Source organism: Globicephala melas, chromosome 2 (genome assembly GCF_963455315.2).
Source record: "Globicephala melas chromosome 2, mGloMel1.2, whole genome shotgun sequence".
Classification (NCBI taxonomy): domain Eukaryota; kingdom Metazoa; phylum Chordata; class Mammalia; order Artiodactyla; family Delphinidae; genus Globicephala; species Globicephala melas.
This window is the reverse complement of record NC_083315.2, coordinates 111,776,089-111,799,757: the sequence shown is the minus strand read 5'-3', so window position 1 is coordinate 111,799,757 and position 23,669 is coordinate 111,776,089. Positions and strand designations below refer to the sequence as shown.

The 23,669-nt window shown below is 39.4% G+C and overlaps 1 protein-coding gene across 4 annotated transcripts in view; it reads right to left on the bottom strand.

Annotated features, from left to right (window-relative positions):
- AKAP6 (A-kinase anchoring protein 6) overlaps nucleotides 1-23,669 on the bottom strand; it is a 493,560-nt gene that overhangs the window by 283,628 nt on the left and 186,263 nt on the right. For all 4 annotated transcript variants that reach the window (XM_060294728.1, XM_060294724.1, XM_060294726.1 and 1 more), the window contains one exon: nucleotides 2,728-2,979. In XM_060294728.1, the coding sequence (XP_060150711.1) occupies nucleotides 2,728-2,979 (252 nt within the window). The remainder of the gene's footprint in view (nucleotides 1-2,727; nucleotides 2,980-23,669) is intronic.

Sequence of the window (23,669 nt, the reverse complement as noted above, 5' to 3'; positions counted from 1 at the left end):
AATGAATTTACCTTCACTGGAAGGACATTTACTATTCTAGTTTATCAGCATGTTTTACGCCATCTCTCTCTTCATCCCATAAATCTTTCACAGCTGAATTTATTCTGATAAAGCTGAGAATTTTATCCTAATTCTCTTCCTATTTTCCACAGTTCCAGTGTGCTGACAGAAACAAATAAAACTAACAAATAAGATCAGGAATCCATTGCTTCAGGAAAGACGGTAATGGAGACAGTGCTTCAATTCACAGAGAAATGTCCACAAAGCAGATGGCTAAGAATCCACTGTTCCTTTACCCCTCATACAACGTATTCCTGCATCTCTACAACAGGACTAAAGACTGACTTCAAACATGAAAATGCACTGAATTGCTTTCAATCGAATCTGTAAATAATTGTTGAGCTCACATTGTGAGACCCATGATGGGTACTACTTAATATAAACTCACTACATAGCTGTGAAAATAGTGGCCAGTAACAATTAGATAGTCTCAATGGCTTTTCATCTTTCTTGGGCTACCACTTTGTGAATAATACAAGTTCAAATAAACACATGATGAACATATTCCACAAAACACCAATAACAACAAAAACAATAAACCCTAGAGCACTTTCATATCCCCAGCTCTAATCAGAGTTGTGGTCAGTAAATGTTTATTGAATGAATAAATAAATATGTAATATGAGTTGGTTTGACTCAATGATTTCTAATGCCCCCTCTAAGTGGTTGAAAGTGGGCAGATCTGATGACTGATCAATACTGGATTTTGGACAGAGCCAGGAAAACACATGGGTAGAAACAAAAAAAGAATGTACAGATTGGAGATACCAGGTAGATATCTAAAGTACTGTCTCTTCAGAGTTTAGACAAACCTTCCCCATCTCTGATCTCCCACCTCATTAGCATACACCTCCTCCTAAACACCAGATTTAGGGCAGAGTTGACTAGTTTGGGATTCTTTGTTGTTTCCCATAACCACAAGGGTCCCAATCAGGAACTTCTAGGGATCCCACTTGGGATGGATGGCATCTGAGGACTATCTCACACACCTACATATTCATTCTACGATTTTAAAAGGAACTCTACCGAAGTCTGTATCACCTCCCTCATTGCCACAATATTAGGAAAAGCTAAATGAAAACAAAGACTGTGACCTAAAGTTAGAAGTGAGCCCAGTAGATTTTCATTCCCAGAAACTTCCACGGCCTGCAGGGAATTTGCCACAGCAAGAGCATCATTATTACAAAAACAATAATCAACAAATATAAATCATTTATGAGAAGAAGCCCAGATTTGTTTTGTGTTGTTGATAATGTTGGAGCCACTGAAACATTAATAACTTAATGAGATGCAACACTCTTTATAAGGTCTTTTAATACACATTTATATTAATGCCTTCTAAGCTTGTATAATACATATTTTCCACAAAATCAACAGCAGAGCACTAAACTGGGTTTCAAGAGTCAAGGGACTATATACATACACACACACTCTATGTATCTATACATGGTATCTATTTATCTATCTATCTACCTACCTACCTATCCATCCGTCCAACTATCCATCCATCTATTTATCTATCTACCTACCTACCTATCCATCCGTCCATCTATCCATCCATCTATTTATCTATCCATCCATCCATCCACACACACGTATATATAGCCCCTACTTAGCTAGCACAATGCCTCTCCCTCTCTCTCTCTTTCTCTTTCGCTCTGACATATATGTCAGTTTTATTTGGGAATAGGAGAGTTCACTTGGATTTAACTTTACAGTGTTCATTCTTAAGCTATGAATCAAGATTAACAGCAGCAAACTCTTTAAACTATGCTTACTATGAGTACAAAAAAATCTAAATATACTGGTTGTGCAAAATTCTAAAGTCCATATGACTCACTGCAACCAGAATGATTTTCTAAACCATGAATTGAATCGCATCAATTCCCTGAACAAACTCTTCTGTTATCCGCAAAATAAAGTCCACATCTCTTAATATGACTTTTTAATATGGCTTTTCATTTTCATGATCTGACCTCTGCTTACATATTACTTCAAATCCTGCTTCCTGGTCCCTTGAACTTTTTCCTCTCTGAGGCTGTCATTCTCTCTCTTACCTCTGGATCTTTGATCATGCCATTCCTTCTGTCTAGAACAGTTTCTACCTCTGTTCATCAGTCTAATCCTGCTTCTCCTTCAGGTCTCAGGTTAGACTCACTTCTCCTGTAAAGGCTTCCCTGTCTGAATTAGGTGCCCCTTCTCTCTCCTCCAGTGGCATCATGTAGACCATTGTATCTGCATGTAGATCATGCAGATCACAGTCTGGTCTTAATGTCTGTCCACTTGCCTCCACTCCCCACTAGTCTCTGCTCTTTGAAAGCAAAGGCCATGTTTTGATCACTATTACACTCTTAGCACCTAGTGCCTGGCCCATATAAGCACTCAATGAATATTTATCAAATAATTGAACAAGGAACAGGAAGCCAGGTTAGCACCAACAGCTACGGGTGGTATCTGTGCAAACTACCGCTGTGAATGAACTCTGGTTTTTAGCTTCATTCACATTAGAAGTGCCCTAGCCTCTAGTCACTATACCTAGATTCAACACCGGGCTTAGGACCTGCTTATTTACCTATAAAGAATTCCTATCCCACACCTCTGAACTGAAAACATCCTCAAATAATGACACCTGACAATGCACTATTTGGCTTCAGGGAAAACACCCACCTCCTGTGTCTCTTCGGAGAAAGCTTGCAGAATGTCCGTCTGTCTGGTGTAGTTGCCATTGGCGTCCTGCAGACCTTGCAGAATGCGCTCCCGCAGAACCAGCACTGAGACGCGGAGCTGGTGCCAGAGGAGTTGCACCGCGTGGATGTCCACAATCACGTTGACGGAGTAGGATAGCAGCTTCAGGGAGAACTCCGTTTCAAGGAGGGCATGGATTTGCTCAACATGATCAGAAATATCTTCACAAATGTCCTGCAATACAGAAAAGCAAATATACGATGACTCCTTTGCCTTAACCTGGGAAGGGGATGGTAGAAAGGTCACTCCTTCACCTGACACCAATGATCAGGGCCAACAGGTCAGGTGAGCACATGTTGGATAGCTGGCCTTTGTTTCAGTTCAGATAGAGTCACAGGCCATATTCCTGGGCATTGGGCCTTCAGTGCACACAGGTAAGTTGATCTCTTTCTAAGCCACGAAAATTCTACTATTTTTCAGGTACTCACATTGAAAGTTCATCCAAGGTGAGAGGTTACCTCACAAATCTGCTCTCTGTTCTCTTTATTTACTGTTAGTTTGGGATTTAGGTAAGGGAGCCAACAGCTCTTCTCTTTGCTACTGGTGAGCTCCACCGAACACATAGTATCTCAGGATAGAAGCATCCTCCAGACATGTAGCATGAAGAAAAATGGGCTAGAATGTGTGCTGCATTGGAACTCCTAGCCATTCTCAGTGAGCCATGGGATCTTCAAGGTAAGGGATAATTGTCAGTTTCCCACAGGGACACAATTTAATATTTAAATTCTTAATGGATATCCACGCTTTGCAAACAAAATCACTCTTAAGAAGGAAAGAGAAACCCCAAGGGTGAAGAAAAACAAAATACAGTTTGGTTTTGTTTTTAGGACTCAGACATTTAAAATAAAACCATTACTATATCAAAGTTTCAATGTCCTCCTCACATACTATTAGGTAGGCAGATTTTATCTGATGTGTCACTTGTCCTTACAAGTTCCCACATTTTCAATGTGCTGTCAGAGGCGAGCAGCATGAAATGGGCAGCATCACTGGTAATACCTACTTGAGCAACTGGAGTCCATTAAGCATCAAAATGATGCCCATGTCAGCAAAAAGTGCTCAGTTACTCACTTTTAGTTATGTATCAGTGATTTCTTTTAAGTGCAGCTTTTATTTATGATTTTTGTTAAAGCTAAAATTTTAAGACAGCCTTTGAGTTCTGAGCCCCATATTGAATATCAAAACAGTCATTCTATGCTGGAAATATAACCTTCTGATTTCATACAATTCAATTACTTGTTTTCAAAGAAAACTAAAATGTAACCTGTATTTGACAATGTGTAATAGTAAGCCAAAAAAACTATTGAATAATGATAGAAAGTTGTGCTGAATTCTGAACAAAAATTAATGTACAATTCCAATACATGCTCCAACATTAGTTCTTGAAATCCAAGACCTAACTGGTAATAAATTGGTGATAATAACTTGAAACAGATTAAAAGTTTAAACTAAATAGACTTTGGAGTTCTGATTAGGTAAATTTCTTAGAAAAAAATATGGCCCATGGGCTTATGCGGTCCAATAGAGACTTGGGGCAAAAATTATAATACCCTATTAACCAGTACATAAGAACCAATCATGGCCAGATTAGCTAGTCTCTGCTTACCTTCAGCAGAAAAGAGCAGGCCTCTAACTATCATCAGATATTCCATGTAGCCTGGGGTCTTAGCTGATGCTTGTTTGGACATCTACTCCATTTACCCCACGCATTTTATTCCTGATACCTCAACCACCACCCCAAAGCAAATGCCCTGCATGCTTTGTCCTATTAGGATGCTCATTTCTATGTAGTACTGTGTTGCCTTGGAAAATGCCCTTCCTCCCATTGCTGACCTCTTCCAAATTCTCAGGACTCTCCTGGCTAATATCCCCAATCCATTGTAAAAACGTGCCTTAACCTCTTCACAAATGCTACCTCTACCTCCTGTTCCTACCCAAACCTGACCTTGCTCAAGGCTTCTGCTTCCTCCACTGCTCTCCCAGGGGAAGCAGCTCATTCTCCCAGGCTCAGCTGAGAGATTGGGAAGGGTGGAGGAAGGAGGGGAGCTGATGGGGGAAGGGCAGACCTCAGTGCTTTTTTGTCACTTTCTGATCATTACTCTTTTGCCTTCTTTCTTCGTAGGTGCCTACTGTCTGCTAAACCTTCCTGTCATCCTCCCTTACTACTGTTATCTACATTCTTCTCTCTCACTCCTCTGCACTGAAGAATGCATCTGGTTCACGGTTTTCCTCTCCATCCTGAGCACACCATTGTCTTAGGTAATTTCAGCGTTCACACTGAGGAGCCAGCCAACACTCTAGCCTCGGATTTCCTTTACTTCACTCCTCCTAAGACCTTCACGCCATTCTACCGGATGACTCTGGATCTGGTCGTCACTTCACCTGGGGAACAACATCAGAAAGTCCCTTGTGCCCCCAACCTCTCTTTGACAGACCTTTTTACTCCCATTCCCCCACTACAGGTGCTTTTCAACCCCCTCCAGGCCACCATCCCCTCCAGCCGCTTTCCTCATATACCCCCTGTCTCCTAGCACAGCTTCCACAGTGGTTACACTTCAACCACTCTCTCGGCAGTGTGCTCAACTTCCTCGCACTCTTGATTCCATGACTCAGAATTTGTGAGTCTCTGTCTCTTAGGCCCCACTGCAATCTAGAGATGCAGAAAAATGACATACCTGAGAGAGAAAAAGGTTTGAGTAACCCTTCTGCCACCTGCTCAGAAGAGCTAAATAGGCAATTCTACACCATCCTATGCTCATCTCCCAATACAGAAGGTTATATGTATAGCCTTGGTACCATGAAAACTTCATGCCAAAGCACATGTCATCTGCTCTATTTACACACATTTGGCTCCTTCATAATGGATGCAGGAATCTAGTCAGAGCCAGTTCATGGGTCAAGATGTCAGGCAACCATCCAGGGGAAACTATGTGTAAGGGGCACTAAAGCATCAATGGTGCCAGTTAACTCAGGTTTTCATACCCTCCTCCTTAGTAACTGTGAAATGTGAATTAGCCCTGTTCCCACAGAAACAGATGGGCCCTGAGGAGAAAGAAACACCTTCCCCACAAGGGCTGACCTCACTCTGTTGAGTATTTTGGCAATATGCACATGAAGGATCTGCTGAAATTCTGAAACTAAATAATGCATAGCATGGTGCAATTTTCTGGAGTCTATTAATTTATTTAATTACTTTTATGCCCTCTACTTTGCCATTGGTTGTCTGGCTTGACAAAATTACATGCACGCACAAATTATAGAACAAGAACTACAGATAAATGTGTAGGTTGTATATTCGAGTGTGTGAGTATATATACTCCCTCTCCCTCTAAACGGGGACTATGCTTTGAACACTTGATGAGATGTTTGTTTAGAGAAAGGTAGCTAATTCTGAATCTACATCTAGGTTTTAATAACAGAAGACCTGCTTTTCCCTGTCCCTCTATATAAATGTCAAACAAATATTTAAAAAAATATTCAGTCTGAAGCTTCTTGTGCTTTGGCCCTTAACTACTGCCAGTTTGTTTGGATGTTACATGAAACAAGTTGAAGATTACGAACATTCAGTCAGATAACCAGGTATCAGAAACTTTAAAAACTGATTTGCTGAATGGCTTCCTCCCAGCAGAGATTGTTTGGAATTAAAAGGCACTGAGAGATCTGACTTGTTGGAGGCCCTGTGGGCACTAGATTAATAAGATGAAGTAGAAGCTTGGGTGTGGAGTTGGATTGGAGCCCAACTGATGCATGTAAGGAATCACTGGCTTTTCAGGTTCTACCAGATGTTTAACTTGAGCAGATAGCAACTGGAAACTGGACTCAACTCACATGGCTGAACTGCTCAGTGTATAACAAACTTTTGAGCACTGCAGTGCTACTTGGTGGAAACAAAGTAGTAACTTTAGAAGAAATTCACAGTTTTTTAGGAATATGAAAAGAAACAATCCCTTTGGGACTGGAGATACATAATATATATCTGAAGAACCTATAAGCAAAAATATTTCTCCCCATCTATTTACCAAGAGTATTAACAGGAAATAAAATCTTTCATTCATAGTTGGAGGTTTAAAACGCTTAACATGGCAATGACTAGTTATGCTGATACAGTGAATAAAATTCATAGTGAAGTGTAATTGCCCAAAAAGTGTTAATGTTTGATTTCAGATTCTTTTCTATTTTGATAGAGGGTGTTAGTAGGCAGAAAATTGAATGTCTACAGAAGAGGTAAGGTCAAGAAAGGGATGAGGATGCTAAAGATTCTATGAGTGACAGCCAAGGAGTCCTTTCCAGCAACCATGAGAAAAATGGTTAGGTCCACTGGTCCATCTTCTATAAAGCAATTTATTCCAGGCCCTGATTTCATAGTCGTAGCCTGAAATTATCCCATTTCTTCTGTTCACGCCTAATTCTGGTCACTATTTCCATCAGTTCCAGCCCCTCTCCCCAGTGTTGTCTGTGTTAGACCTTTCTTCTCTGACTTCTAGACTCCTCTCCTGATTCCCAAGTATGCATCATCTGGAATGATGCAACCATGGACAGATCCACCAGCCCAGACTTCTCACACTCTTAAGACTCTAGGTTCAGTCTATCGCCCTTAAAGGCAGCTCGCACCTCCTTGTAAACCAAGTCCACAAACAGAGAGCTGGAGGACTCTGAGAATGTAGAGGTGGAGGAAAGCCAGATCCAGAGAGAGGGGCCAAGGATACCAAGACAAACTGTTAACCTTCAGAAGCTCACCTGGAGTTGGTCCCATTATCTTGTTCTGTTATAGACAAAGGAAAGCTAAAAATCGAACTTCCTATGAATATGTGGCAACAGGAGGCTGTTTCACATAATTAATGAAGATTTTATATCATCAGACGGTAGCTTCATTCCCAGAGGATTTATTTCAGCATGTGAATGTTTTCCGCAAGTAGAGGACTGGTTCCTCAGGACCTCTTTGTATAATTAGTGGCTACCATTAAATTGGGCAGTCAAGAATTTTGATGATATGGATCTTACTTTAACAGACTAATAATGAACAAAAACTTAATTTCAGTAGATAAAATTGCTAAGTTATTTTTCAATATCATCAATTGGTATCAACTGCTTTAGCTACTTAAAATCTCCCATAGTTCTAACATGAATTTCATTCATTCTCTTATATCCTTTCCTCTGAGAAAAGATGTTCTCCAGCAAGCTCATTTAAATGACTAAATCAACAGATGTCTCAAAGAATAACAAACTTTAATTTTAAACTGAAGATAGTCTTTAAATGTCCTTAAAGCAATAACATTTTTTATAGCTACTCAAATTGTCCCCAGCACAATTAAAGATAGAAGGATAATGTCTTCAGGAATTAATTACTTCTGTTTTTTCAGTGAAGGTATTGAGTACCTACTATGTACTAACCCATGTGCTGGGGAAACAAAGGTGAATAAATGCCAGGGTTTGGTCCCCTGGAGTTCCCTGCCTGGTGGGAGGGGGCATATAATGAGAAATTATAGTCAGGAAAATAAGTGTTCACAAAGGGTACACAGATGAGGAGGAAATGATTGTGTCCACAGGTGCAAAGAGGAAAGGGGCACAAGCGCTTTTCAAAGGAAGTAAAGTTTGGGTCTTGAAGAAGACAACCAGGAGGATGAGATAGAGAAGAACATTCCAGGAAGTAGCAGGTGTCAGTGTTGTCTCCATAACTGTGGACCTGGGGTTTAGCACCAATTTCTTAGGCACGGCATATTACACACTGTCCATAAAAGAACAAATTTTGACTTCATCAAAATTTAAAACTTTTGCTCATGAAAGATATTTTTAAGAAAAGGAAAAGATAAACTACAGACTGAGAAAAATATTTGCAAATTACTTACCCAACAAAGGATTTCTATCCAGAACATACAGAGAATTCTCAAAACTCAACAGTAAGGAAACAACCAACCCAATTGTAAAATAGGCAAAAGACTTGAACACTTTACCTAAGTGGACATAATGATGGTAAATAAGCACATGAAACAATCTTCAGCCTCGTTAGCCATTAGGGAAATGCAAATTAAAACCATAGTGAGAAACCAGTTTATACTTATTAGACCGATTAGAATAAAAAATTGCTGACAATACCAAGTGCTGAGGAGTTCCAAAGCAGTTGGAACTCTCCTACACTAATGATGAGAATGCAAAATGGTACAGTCATACTTGAAAACAGTTGAGCAGTTTCTTATGAAGTTAGACATACATTTACAATCTGACCCAGCAATCCCACTCCTGGGTGTTTATCCTAGAGAAATGATGACTCAGGTACACACAAAAATGAAAAGACGCTCTATTCATAAAAACCAAAACCTAAATGTCCTTCAGTGGAGAAATGGATAAACAAACTACAGTACATCTATACAACACACAGCAATCAGGGAAAAGAAGAACTATTGATACAGGCAACAATTTGGATAAACTTCAAAAGCAGTATGCTAAGTGAAAGAAGCTAGTCTCAAAAGGGTATACACTGTATAAGTCCATTTATACAACATTCTCAAAAGACAAAGCTATAGTAATGAAGAATATATCAGTGGTTGCCAGGGATTGGGGGTGGGGAGGGCATGACTATCGACTGAGAGCATGAGGGCATTTTTTGGGCTGATGGAACTGTTCTGAATTCTGATTACGGAGAAGGTAATAGAAATCTACACATGGGTGAAAACTCGTAGAACAGTACACCAAAACCCCCCACAATTTTGCTGTATGATAATTTTAAAACTAATGAAACAAAAGGAAGCCAGTTTATAGTCTCTTAGTAAAATGCATGTAAAAATTAATTTGGGGTCACACGTTCCCTTCATATTCTTGGAAATGACAAATAGCACAGCCCTTAAGGTCATGGCACTACTATCATCATCTCTGATTCTGTAGCTTCCACATTAGTTTCTGGCAAGTATCAAAGAAAATGAGGCTCATCTGGAGCCCATCTCAAAGTGAATTAAAGCAAATGACAGTGGAAACAATGTATATTCAAAAGTTGCATGAAAATTTTGTCCATAGGTATTACTGCATTAATGTGGGAAAGTGATGTTATTTTCTTGTTTAATTCACATAGAGCACAGTAGCCCCTGTGGCATTCAGTATTACTCACAGCACAAAATGCACTGAATAGATTATGTTGCCAACTGCCCACTTCACTCAACCTTCATGACACCTTGCGGTCTCAAAATTGCAGCTGCTGCTGCCTGTCACTGAAACAGGACTCTTCTCTGGTTACCTAGTAGCTGATACAAACACCGAGGACCTGAGACTGTTTACAAATAAACTCCAGCTGGTTGGGTCAGTATTTTTCCTTTAATTTAGTTGTATGTTTATGTGAGAGAGGTGTCTTTCTTTGGTAAGATTGTTGTATATGTATTTTCCAGTTGTATCTTATTTCTTCTAGACAGATATAGGGCTTTTAAGATACCTGCTATGTATTTAACCAGTATGTCCAGTTTTCACCAGAGTGAGATAGAAGTGAGGGTGTCCTTCCTGTGAGTGTTCTGACTGCTTACTCTAATAACTCTAAGTACGACTGCCCCAGCTCCTGCTAACTGTCCCTGGGAGAGGATCTGTTTGCTGCCTCATCATTAGGCCACCACGCCCATTTCCAACCATTCTCAAAACATCTTGAACGTTTCCTCATGAAATTACAAGTATCTGTGGATCAACATTCTGCCAAAGTGCCCCAAATTGCCAGTCTCCAAGGGCTCCATGAGAATGTGGAGGGAAACCTGCCCTTCCAGCAACTTTCTCGCCCAGGTCCTAAAGCAACACTGGGCACCCCAGTTTCACTAAGTCCCACAAATGCAGCCGCTCCCACTTCTCTCTTGTTTCTTGCTTCCCTACATGCAATCCCCAAATGAGAAAACATAGCAAATCCCTCCAGTACCTACAACCTGACTCTGCATAGGGACAAACAGTAATCAACAGTCATTTCTGCATTCTTCTACTACCCAAATAATGTTTCTTTCTCTTCCCCCAAATAATTTCATTGTTTCTCTCAAAACACTCTTGAGTTACATTTGTATAACTGCAGGACACATTGAGATGGTTTTTCTAAAACAAAACATGAATTAAAGTCTACTTTTAAAGGATAGGTCTCCTCACTCCCACTTCCATCTTCTTCCCTATCAGAGTTTCAAAAACCTTGAGCCCTCATCTTATCCAGAGGATACCATTACATTTAAAATAAAGAGTTTTTATGTTCTAAAGTCAGTAAGCAAGAGATAAGTAAATATAAGATGTATTTTGTGTACATAATTTAGTCTTACTGCAAAATGCCATGTCATCATGACTGCTCATTTTGTTTACTAGCAATTGTAGAAATGAATGATTAAAGTGTCTTTTACCCATATGCTCACCATATGTGTGTGTTCATTAGAAAAAGCTGAAAAGAGATTCTTACCTAATACATGTACTTTGTATTTTAAAATACAGATCAAGGGAATAGCCGTTACTTGTTTAAAAAAACTTGCAAGTGAACCATGTGAACTAAAACTTGCAACCTCATATAAAAAATATTGCAGAGTATGAATGTCACCTACAGCTGACTTTCAAAACTGTACTTTCTCCAAAAGACAGATTAATAGATGTTCCTATGACAAGGTATTTTTATTTCCGCAAAAGTAGACTACCCTCTCTTTTTTCCCTTCCTCTACACTTTTCTTTTTTTTTAAATTATAGCCATATTTTTTAAATATTTTATTTACTTATTTTTATTTTTGGTTGCGACAGGTCTTTTTTGTGGTATGCGGGATCTTCATTGCAGCATGCAAGATCCTTTTGTTGTGGCGCGTGGGCTCTTCGTTGCAGCACAGAGACTTCTCTCTAGTTGCAGCGTGCAGGTTTTCTCTCTCTGGTTGTGGCACGCAGGCTCCAGAGCGCGTGGGCTCTGTAGTTTGCCGTACGTGGGCTCTCTAGTTGAGGCGTGTGGGCTCAGTAGTTGTGGCGCATGGGCTTAGTCGCCCCATGGGATCTTAGTTCCCTGAGCAGGGATCAAACCCACGTCCCCTGCATTGGAAGGCGGACTCTTTACCACTGGACCACCAGGGAAGCCCTGTTCCTCTTCACTTTCTAATGGTCCTAGTTTCTTCATCGTCATATTGAGAATGACTGTGATGAAGACTGGTGAGAGGGATGCTGAGACTTTTATGATCATCATAGTACTTCTCTCCAAAGTTTGAAGAACTTTATGATTATAAAGAGTGGTTATCCTTTTAATTACTAAAATTCTGCAAGTATGAGAACTGAACTGAGATTATTTATGCAGAAGTGATTTTTCTGTTACCATTAGCTGGTACTCATCCACCTCCCTCACTAGATTGCACCTTTCTGGAAGCAGGAAGTGTATCTTACTCGTCTGCACTGCTAGGACACCGCCATACATGGGGGCAGTGCCCAAAGGATGCCTGAGGAATTGGATTCAATTGGATAAAATACTGTATTTCACAAATCAATGTAAAATCCTTAAAAAGCAAGTACTAATTTAGCTTCCTCTCCCAAGTATATCCACACTAATCAGTATGCAATCTGCAAATTAAGTAACTGACATCATCTCCTGTTTTGATTAGGAGAGGTGATGAAGAAAGCACATGGATTTGGGAGAGTGAAGGAGATTGTAGAAAGAGGAGGATGAAGATGCTTAATACAGACTTGGAAGCCTGCACACTTCTGCTTCCATGCTCTGAAAGCCTCCTTTGCCTTAAATTGAGAAAGAACCAATTAAAAGTTCTGCCTGGCCATACCTGGCCATATCCAAATCAGGATTGTTCTGCTTTCCATTACTGAAATTTTTTTGGTTTAAAATTGTTATTTTAAAAGCGTCAGAGAGTTCACTGATGAAGATTCCACTTTAAATTCTTAATCCCAGGCTCTGACTTATTCGAGAGGGAAAAAATCCTGAGCAAAAAGACAAGAGGAAAATTGACAATTGCTATTGCACACTGGAAAACCCATTTTTTTCTAACTGAGCTATGCTTAGTCACATTCATATTCAGTGTTCTAGATAAAGGTTCAAAATGTAAGTTCATTCACTAGTGAAAATCACAGCTATGGCCTCAACACTCAATAGCCCATCTGGAAATTGCTCGGAAGGTCTGTACTTTCCCCAGGACATCTTTATAGAACTGATTTCAGGTAGAAATTGACAGAGAAGTCAGTGGCGGTTTTTATACTGAAGTGTGCAGTATAATCGTGTGTTAATCATGCAGATTCCAGGGCTGCTCCTTTTGAAGAGAGATGGGATGAAGAAATCTGCATTTTCTTAAGCATGCAGTGGTCATTATGCCCGTGTTCTAAGCAACCAACCACAATTGAAAAACACTGAGCCAGAGGTGGGTCATCTGTCTAGAAACAGGAGCTACAGCCAAGCCTGTTGCTACACAACCCTAAGAACAAAACCCAGCGACTTGAAAGGCAGTCTGCCACTGACATTACACAGATGTCTCTACCGGAGAATTTACATTCTTTGTGTTCCAGAACACAATTTTCCACAACCTTATTTATCTACTGCTTACAGTGTTGTGATCATCTCTAGGGTAGCATCAGGTTTGCAGGTTCCTCTAACATGCTTTATTTTTTTTTCTGATTTTTTACACTTTTTAAATATAATAGAACAGATACAAAATATCACACATAAAAATATATAGCTTAGTGAATTACGATAAGGCAAACAACTAACCAGGTCAAAAATTAGAACTTTGCCAGCCACCCCAGAAGTGCCCCCATGTGCCCCCTCCCCATCACAGACCCTCCAAGCCTCAAAAAAGTGATCACTATCCTGACTTGAAGAGCAATCACTTTCCTGCATCTCTTTATGGTTTTATCACCCAAGTATGCACGCCTGGTACTATAATTTACTGTTGCCCATATGTTCATTTGCTATGTCTGTAAGTCTTTTTAAATCTACAGAGTCCATCTCTATTCCTTTTGGTTTTTTTCATATAACTCACCTGTTGAAAGTCCTAGGGCATTAGACTTGCAGAGTTTCCCATAACTTGGATTTCTTGGTTGCAGCCATGTGAAAACAGTCAGTGTGTTGGTCCTCTTCCTACAAACTGGCAGCTGGATCCTAGGCCTGATTAGTTTAAGGTACAATGTCTTTGACTAAACCATCAGTAGTATTGTGTTCTTTCATCAAGAGGAATTTAACTTTGGTTTTTGCTCTTTTTTTTTTTTTTTTTTTTTTTGGCGGTACGCGGGGCTCTCACTGTTGTGGCCTCTCCCGCTGCGGAGCACAGGCTCCAGACGCGCAGGCTCAGCGGCCATGGCTCACGGGCCCAGCCGCACCGCGGCATGTGGGATCTTCCCGGACCGGGGCACAAACCCATGTCCCCTGCATCGGCAGGTGGACTCTCAACCACTGCGCCACCAGGGAAGCCCGGTTTTTGCTCTTTTTTGATAGTTGATGCTATCGACTATTTTGACAGTTCATGCTCTGTACCTAAAACTGTTAATGTATTGGAGATTGTAAAATGATGATATTCTATCAATTTGTTTTCATTTACTAGCTGGAATAGAAGATGCTTCTCTTTATGGAAAATTTGGTTACAGTGATATAATTCATAAAGGAAAGTCAAGATATATGCTTGATTCTTTCCTTTTCATCAGTTTTCAAGATAATGAATTGGTTTTCAAGACAATGAATTGGTTCTCTGTTACATTCAGAAGGTAACCAACCAGTCGGTTTTTAATATCATGTTGTACTCATGGATTTAAACATGTTCGATGGATTTTGATCCATAGCAATTCTCAACCTTATTGAAGGGCAAACTGTCCATCTTTGGCCAGTGGTATCCCCTTCAATTTGACTCCAGATTGGCTATTCTAAGTAGACTTTGATAGCTTCCTTGCTCATCTTGTATATTTCCATACTTGAAATCTGCCATTTTTCTAATAAGCCTTGGTTTCCTTTAATGAGAAAAGTTTTTTCAGACTACCATCTGGACAGTAGGGATGCTCATTACTTCTAGGTTAGTGATTGTTTCTACGCTTTTTTTTTTAATTAACAGAGCTAGTAGATATGTATATTTTTTAAAAAAAAACACTTTATGAGTTCATAACTGATATTTCCAATTCAAATTCATGACCACAGGGTTTTAACCTAATATCTTCTATATGACATCTCTATCTCCTTTCTTCCACACCAAGAATTCTGATTCTCATGAACACAGGGGGTGATGGAATTAGAGAATCCCGTAATTACTCATTTGTTTTATCTCACATTATACATATGACAGTTTCAGAATACTAATGCTAATACTACTATTAATACTGGCCCTGAAGCAAATGACTACGATAGGCATGTAAAAGATCTGGTCAACGTGGCTTTTGTTACCACAGAAGAGAGCTGGGTCACCTTTGGTTTGTCTTTAACTGGTCTTTGAAAGAACGGAACTTATACCCTAGTCTCACATTCATGGCTGTGCATATTACACAGTTTAAACATTTGCGGGTTTTGTAGGTTCCCACATTAATCAAGGTCCTTTTCGAAGGGAAAAAAAGCCTCAATAAAAATATAACCACATGACCATTAGTTTTCCTACAAGGAGGGAAAAGACTTTGCTTTTAGAAGGCATGCCTTAAGAGACTTCCTGCCTCAGCAGACCCTTCTAATCTTTGCAGATCATCACAGAATATGCAAAAGGACAAAAATCAATGAAAGTAGTAATCAACAATATTCCAAAGAGACTGCACCATTACATGAACTTGAGTGCTGGGTTTGCCAGATAAAACACTCTTTCTTTTCCTTTCTAGTATAACACCTACAGAGCATAGGGTGATTCTTATTACTTATTAGTTTAGGGCTGACCAGAGATGAAGATGGATCTTCTCTTTAAACCATGAACTGTGAAGATCTCTTCATTTTCCACCTCACATGGCCAAAGTTGTGCACTTCACATATTTGCTTTGTTTGTTCAGTGATCTATAGGTCATTTCTGTCTATTTCTATGAGGTCTGTCTGCCTTAGAAAATTCTTGTGTGGCAAGCACTGCATTTGTCTATTTTGCTTTATAGAGTATAGTACCACAAGCAAATAGATTCTTAATACATGCTGATGTTAGTGATCCTTAATTCACGGACCATGAAATAGGAGCTTGTAAGATGATCATGAGAAAGAATAAATGAATCATAATATGTATCTAGATTACTCTGCACCAGGATGAATATTAGAAGGTCTTAGTTCTTGGTCTTGCTGTGTCCTGGTTATCCTTGTCCCAGTAGATCACTGAGTCTCAGTTTCCTCATCTGCAATAAAGTGGTAGATGGAATAGCATCCACCAAGCTGGATGGTGTTCCATCCACCACCATCAAGCTCTAAAATTTTCTTTTGTTTTCTTTTTCTTTTATTTTGTGTAGCCCTCCCATAATACATAGCCTGAATTTTCATTACCCAGAAGTTTTTGTGTATCTCTGAAAATCCTCGTAACATGACTGCTACTTCCTTCTAGTAGTAGAACAAGCACTAGACTAGGAATCAGGAGACCTGAGTTCCAGTCCTGGGGACATTGAAAAGTATCTCTCTGGGTTCTCCAGGTGACCCTCCCATAAGATTTGAAATAACAGCACTGATCCATACCAGCAGGCTGAGGAGGAAAGATCTATGATTCATTCAAAATGAGAGCTAAACAGGGAGATCAGCTCGGTGCTTTGTGACCACCTGGAGGGGTGGGATAGGGAGGGTGGGAGGGAGGGAGACGCAAGAGGGAAGAGATATGGGAACATACGTATATGTATAACTGATTCACTTTGTTATAAAGCAGAAACTAACACAGCATTGTAAAGCAATTATACCCCAATAAAGATGTTAAAAAAAATTTTAAAAATTAAAAAAAATAAATATAGAATTACAAAAAGGAAAAAAAGAGAGAGCTAAGACCCCTACACTTCCACCCCAGGGTTAATGTCCTGAGGAGCCCCTTTGGTTGTGTTTTCCTTAGTTACCATGATAGACTCAGGCCATTATTCTTCCACTTTCCTATTCCCCCATTCCTGCAAACACACACACACACACACACACACACACACACGCCTGTGCGTGTACACATATTCCTTTGAGGCTCATTCCCATCTGCCTATACCACCCACTACTACCTCTTCATTCCAGTCACTTAAGATTTTATTTTCTAAAAATTTATCAAAATTTTTAGCAATTTAGATTTATTTACCTGAGATGGAAATTTTCTAGTAACTCTCTTGAAATTTTGGAGCACTTCAAGTTATAAATGGTCTTATAAATTCATCTACAAATGCTTTCTCTTGACCTATTCATAAATACTCTTCATACTGGGAGAAAGAAGTGAAGAGGATGAAAGTCCTGTTTGGGATTTCATTGCTGACTCATGATGCGACCTTGGAAAGGTCAACCTCTTTCTTAGATGCACTCTTTATATATTTAGATCACTAAGAACATGGCACAGCTTCTAAGGATGTGTTTCTATGTCTTCCTCCCCCACATAAATATATCCACAGCAACTAGCTTGGCTGTTGATTTGTATTTAAACACCTACAGCATGCCTGTTGGAAGCTAACATTATAGACACAAGTTTTTAGATCTCACATCTGAGAGTCCGGAACAGGAAATGAAACCTCATAGGATTAGAGTACTGTGGAAAACTAATTTTAGGGGCCATGGTTAACACCCTGTGAATGAGATAACAACAAATCCATATTCTGAAGCCAATACTACCCTTTTATGTAAGGTAGGTGGGAATGTAGGTCATCAATTAACCTTCTGAAAAACTCCCACTGCCTCCCATGGACCCAATAATTTCATTTCCAGGAAACTCTCCTAAGGCAGTAATGCATTTACCTACTGAAATGCTATCACAGAGTTGTTTTTTTAATTGTGAAAAAAATCTAACAGCCAAAAGATCAAAAGAGAGGAGATTGGTTTAACATGATGTGGTGTTCCATACAATGAAAAAATAGACAAATACTACAATATGCGTGTTGGATGTTCAAGATATATTGTTAATTGAGAAAAACTAACTTATATGAGTTCTATTAAAAATTATAGTTATGTATAGTCACAGGGAAAGAACTGAGAAATATGTTAAAATAAAGCTGTTCATAGTATTCTCTAGGTGGCAGCATTGTAAATGATTTTTAATGTACTGTTTTTCTCCACTAGAGATTCATTTCTTTTGTGAAAAAAGAAGTAAAAAGTAAACAACAATGAAGAAGTTAGTTTCTATGGCAACATGTCAAGGAATGCAGAGTTATGCAGAGTAAGTAATATGTAGAGTACAGTATCAATAGAGTCAAAATCATTTACTGAAGAAGATCAATGTCAGAGCAACAGGATCCCAGACTCCTGGCATTCTTTTTCTGTAGGGATAGACCTGTCACTTCATTCACAGATATCCTACCAGCATTCTCTTAGGGCTCTCTGTCAGATGGCCAGGTGCTACTAGCCAAGTACTAACAGATAAATAACATATCATTAATCAGTGGTTATTAAGACTTTCAGCTCTGTTTTCGTTTTGATTGCCTTTTTTAAAGTTTAATAGAATTGACATAAAGATACAGGTGAGGGAAAGACATTAATCACCTGAAATGAGTGAGAATGTATGTATTACTCATCCTCTCTCCCTTCTAATTTGATTGATTGATTTGTCCCAGAGCATGACTGCATAGATCATTAACCCTCTTCTATATTTTCATATAAACCCATAAGGGAGGGATGTTTCTGGGGAAAGATTCCATTACTTGACAAAGTAAGACCTTGTTTATCTCCAGGAGTGACCTCAATATCCTAGGATTCAGAATCTTCCACTTTCAAGCTACTACCTTTGAGTAATTACTGGAGAAGTGAAGACATCTAAAGAGACCTCAGCACTCCCTTGGGGGTATACTTTACATAACTAAAGTAACAGTTCTTCACAATTGCTTAGGAATTATTGAAATACACAATTTTTGCTGACCGATTTATATAAACTTTTGTTTACTTCCATAAATGCAAATAACTTGTACCGGTGGATTTGTTTTGTTCCTATGCTCATCCCTTCATCCACAGAACCACAAAGAGCAAAAAGCATACATCTAGCACATTTTCTGAAAAATTTAATGCTGAGCATCAAAGCCTAAATGAGAACATAGAATTCAGCTTATATCTTAGTTAAGAAAATCCATTTTGGTATTTTGCCTGCTCTGTCGTGCTTGACTGACTCTGTATCAGAACTGCTCTTCAGCAAGAACTAGACATACAAAGCATGATGAAAGTTACTGAATTCCAATAATGTGGTTTTAAATCTACCCTCAATTGCCCTTTTCCAGAGGCCCCTTTGGGAAATAAAAATGGATCAAAATAACATATCTGACCACCAAGTACAGAAACCATCCACTATTAATGTCCCAATGACACACCAAAATGAAAGACGAAGGATCCATTCAAATAGTCTTATAACACTGATTCAGGCTCCTCAAAGGACATTGTACTTTACTTTTGAAATCAGCAACCAACTGCGAAATAAATTCAATTTTAATTGCACTTTCCAAACTTCCAGACTAATTTTACCTATAAAATCATTTTAACCTCACTGCTTACTTAGTTTGACTGTAAACTTAGTGAGGAAGAATGTTCTGTTTTCTGACTACACACACAGAATCCTATTCATATCTCACAAGGAGCACAAAGCACACAAAAGGAAAAGCAGGACCAGTAAATGAGCTCTGAGCAAGCACAAAGACCAAGCAAACCTCAGGTTACTCCTTTCAACATTTAATCCATGATTAATAAGCCCCTCCCTATAGTATCCTAACTCTTAAGCCCCTCTACCCCTATTTAATTGCGGACAGAAACCGTCTTGTGAATGTCTAGTGAAAATTCTGGTGTGTACAAGTAAATTAATAATGAGTAATAAAATTAAAGAAATAAACTAAAAGGGGCAAATGACTTGGAGGTCAGAAAATAAGAGTAAGGAAAGACGATAAGAGAGATTTACAAGGATAAGGTAACTTAGATTGTTTCTCCATGATTTAGATCTTACCTTTGCCCAAAAAAGGGGGAGAGAGGAATGTGGCTTACAAATAGTAAAGTTTACTGTTAAAGTCTGAAAAAGGACAGGAGGGAGAAAGATAAATAAGACACTTAAAATGATATAGTTGCTGCATTCAAGCACTCAGTTCAGCTCTACGGAAGGAGAAGAAGATGTGTGACCAGAAGTGGTTGGTTGAAGAAAAAGACCTGGTGTGAGAAATTTGAGACATAAAGGAATTATCAGTAGTTAACACAAGAGGGTGGCAGTAGATGGTTCTGTGACTGCGGTGAACTAAGGACCTGGAACAACCACACATGGAAGATCCTGCTTCTTTGGAATTGCACGACATCTTCTTGGCAATAATTCAGACTTTGAGTGGAAAGCAGAACCAAAGTTTCAACTGAGAAAGTCAGGTGCAGAGAGGCCTACATAGACTGGAAATGGCTGAATTGAAATCAGAGGGAGAACATTGACAACAAGGAAATTCCTAAGGAAAATTTATCTCTGGAACTAGTGAAAAGCGGATTCTGTAATTAAACTTTGTCCATGGTGTTTGTCTGCTTATACTCTATAGAGGATTTGTTCTCCAGGTTTGCTCACACAAACATCAAGAAGGTTCTCACACTCCAAGCAGAGGGTAGAAGGTACGTGCAGAAAGATTTGATCCAGAGGGACCCTCTTTTCCTCCTTTCTCCCGCAGGTTGGTACAAAGGTCAAGATCACCAGTGACCCCCGAGGAGCCCTCTGTATCAAAATGCCCCTGGGGTTTCATCACAGAGCAACAAAGAATGAGGATTTGACGGGTCAGCTTGACTCCAGTGATTTCCTTCATCCGGGGCTGACATGAGAAAATAGACAGATGCTTCCCTGAAATTGACAAACGTTCTGTCATCATATGATGAGAGCAATGAGGCCATCTAGATGTTGGAAAAAGCAGCTAAGCACCTAATTATAATAGCATTCGTTCTCTATAGAACAGGTCACTTAGGTGGAAAATATTAGCATGGATACAGCTTAAGATCTATAAATAGTCTATGAAAGTGGCAGAACAAAAGCTGACAACAACTATGTGAGTAGAATGTAAAATAAGTATCAAAATATCTCTGGGAAACAGGATTGGAGGTAATTTTTTCTTTATATGTATCCATATGTTTATTTATATATTACAATTTAGCATAAGGAACATGGAATATTTTTCAAAAAATAATCATTTGGTGGTCTTTTTGCCTGCTTGTTTGTTCTTCAGCATATACACAAAGATCCTGTCTTTTAAAAATAGGAGGCAATAAGTGCATTGCAGCAGAAAGACATGGTTAGCAGTAGTCATGGGAGAAGAGCTGGGCAGAAGGAGGGAAAAAATAACACAAAGCCTTTTGTGTAAGGGCCCCGGATCCTAGGTGATGACCAGTGCCAGATCCCCCTTAAGGTACTCTGCCCACAAAGATATTACAGCCAAGTCCTGACCCATGAACTCACCCTAAAACTTCCTTTAAATGTAGCCAGAATACATCTTGTTTTTCAAACTGTGGGAGGTCAGCTGCTAGGGCTTATGGAATGACAAAGATTTCCGGGAGAGGCAACCTCAGTGAGAATAAAAGAGTGTCAAGTAACATACAGCAAGTGTAAACTGACACCAAGGCTGGAATGACCAGCCCTCAGATGGACTATAAAAAGCCAGCAGAGTTGCGCATCTCATCAGCAGGACTCTAGTTGCCTTGGAGCCAGACTGAGTCTGGGAATTGTGACCACTCCAGCCACCGACGAGCAGGCAGTGCCCTGATCCAGCCCAAGCAAGAGGCTGGTGTCCTGGAGCCACCTCCCCTCTTGTGTAAGCGCCTCGATGAGACACAGGCCAGGACAGTGTCATTTATAACAGCGCAACCTGCACTCCACTTATACAGCCAAGTAGGAGTCATAAAATACACTTATATACCACACCAATGGCCAATTAAAGGATTTTTTAAAACTTAAAAAAAAATTATTGTTCAACAGAAGTTTACTGCAAAAAAGTTAGAAAAGCTAAGACAAAATAATTAATCAGGGACCATGTCTGTCTCATTTACCATTTATCCCTAGATCCCAAAACAACGCCTGGCACATAGTAGGCTCTCAATAAGTAAATAATCACTGAATGAAGAATAATTAAATAAATCTCCAATAACCTACTCTTCATACAAAGTAGTGCATAACTTTCTAGATCGTATTCTATTTTTGTGCTGTTTTTCACTCAGTGGCATAACATGAATATTCTTTCATGTCAATAAATATGTTTCATAATTCTTTATGGCTGCACAGTATTCCATTTTATGAAAACAGAGTATTGTTTGAATCAATCCTTTGTAGCTGGATGTTGGCCTTGGAGTGTCATTCTCTTAACGGCACAAATATCCTATTGGTCAATCACTAAATTCCGATTTTTCAGAATACTTTAAAAATGGGAATCTACCATAGAGATTTTTCAGTCTGAAACCATCATTTCACTATGAGGTAACTGAAGCTTACAAGTTTCAATGACCTGCCAAGGACACATGGCTGGCCAGTGGTAGAACCCAGGTCTTTGGCCTGCAGGCCACGGCTTGTTCCTTTAGGCCACGTCAGCTGTGTCCCAGTCTACCTTGCCAGCTTCATCTCCTACCCAGATCCTCACTTCAGAGGAGACAGTTTTCAGACTGTCCCAAAATAAGCATGACTCGCCTGGCTCTTGCCTTTTGCTCAGAGCATTACTATTGGCTAAACTGTCCTCCTGTCTGGCTTCTGTGCCTGATCTAATCTTTTTCAAGGCCCAGTTCAAGTCCTGCCTCCTCCACAATTCTTTTGCCAGGCCAAGCTCAATTCTTAGTCCTCTGATCTAGAATAACACGTGCCTGCCCCACTCGTTCCAGCACTTAATTATACATTGCCTTGCAATGGGAAATATTTCACAGCTAGGTGAAGTAGCTTACTGCATGTGTAAGAAGGAAAAGAATGGTGGAAATGGAAAAAACACCATACAATGTGCTGAGCCAGCCAAATACATTCTGATGCTGGAGCAGGCCACTTAATAAGGACAGCCGCCCAGGCATTACATCTTGATGCTTCCTTTCACCCTTCCTTATTTTAAATGTCGAACTTAATTTAAGGCCAGTGTTTCTGGTTTGCTAATTTCTGCAAAAGCCTTCCACCTTCAAGGCAAGATTATTTTTTATACTTTGAGGCACTGTATGGTAAGACCTTTGAGGGGAACAACTGTGCCTTACTTATTTTAGTATTCACAACAGTGCCTTGTGCAAAGCATTATACTACAAATTTTGGAACAAATCTGATTACTTTTCTATGAGTAATTCTACAAAGGCCCAAATTGAGATTTGCTATGGTATGATCCCCTAACTGATTCATATTTTTGACAAGTAATGAGCAATTACTGGATAGATAAACACAATACCGACCAAGATGGAAAGAAGATGGTCAAAAAATTTTACTATAGTTACTATTATGCCAAAGAACAAACAAAACCCTGTAATACAGTTAATTTACCTTATTCGAGTCACCACTGTCTATTCTTATACCAATACCATAACTCAGGGAAAGTACCGCTTTTTAGGCACCATGCATAGACATTTTTTTTCTTTTCCTTAAGGTCTTCCTAAGAAGTATGTGTGGGGGGCTGTGTGTATAATGATATATGAACACAAGAAAAGAGATAGGGAACTTCCTTTAGACTGAAGAATTAAAATGAGATATACATATATGGCCGTTACATATGCCATAAAACTGTTATTTATTATTGACATATTGATACACAAGTTTGGGATCTACTGTCTCTTTATGTATTTCTGAATCAGGGACTGGATAATTGATCCATTCACAGATTTACTGATGCGTGAATGGACCATCTCCCCCTATTGGCCAACA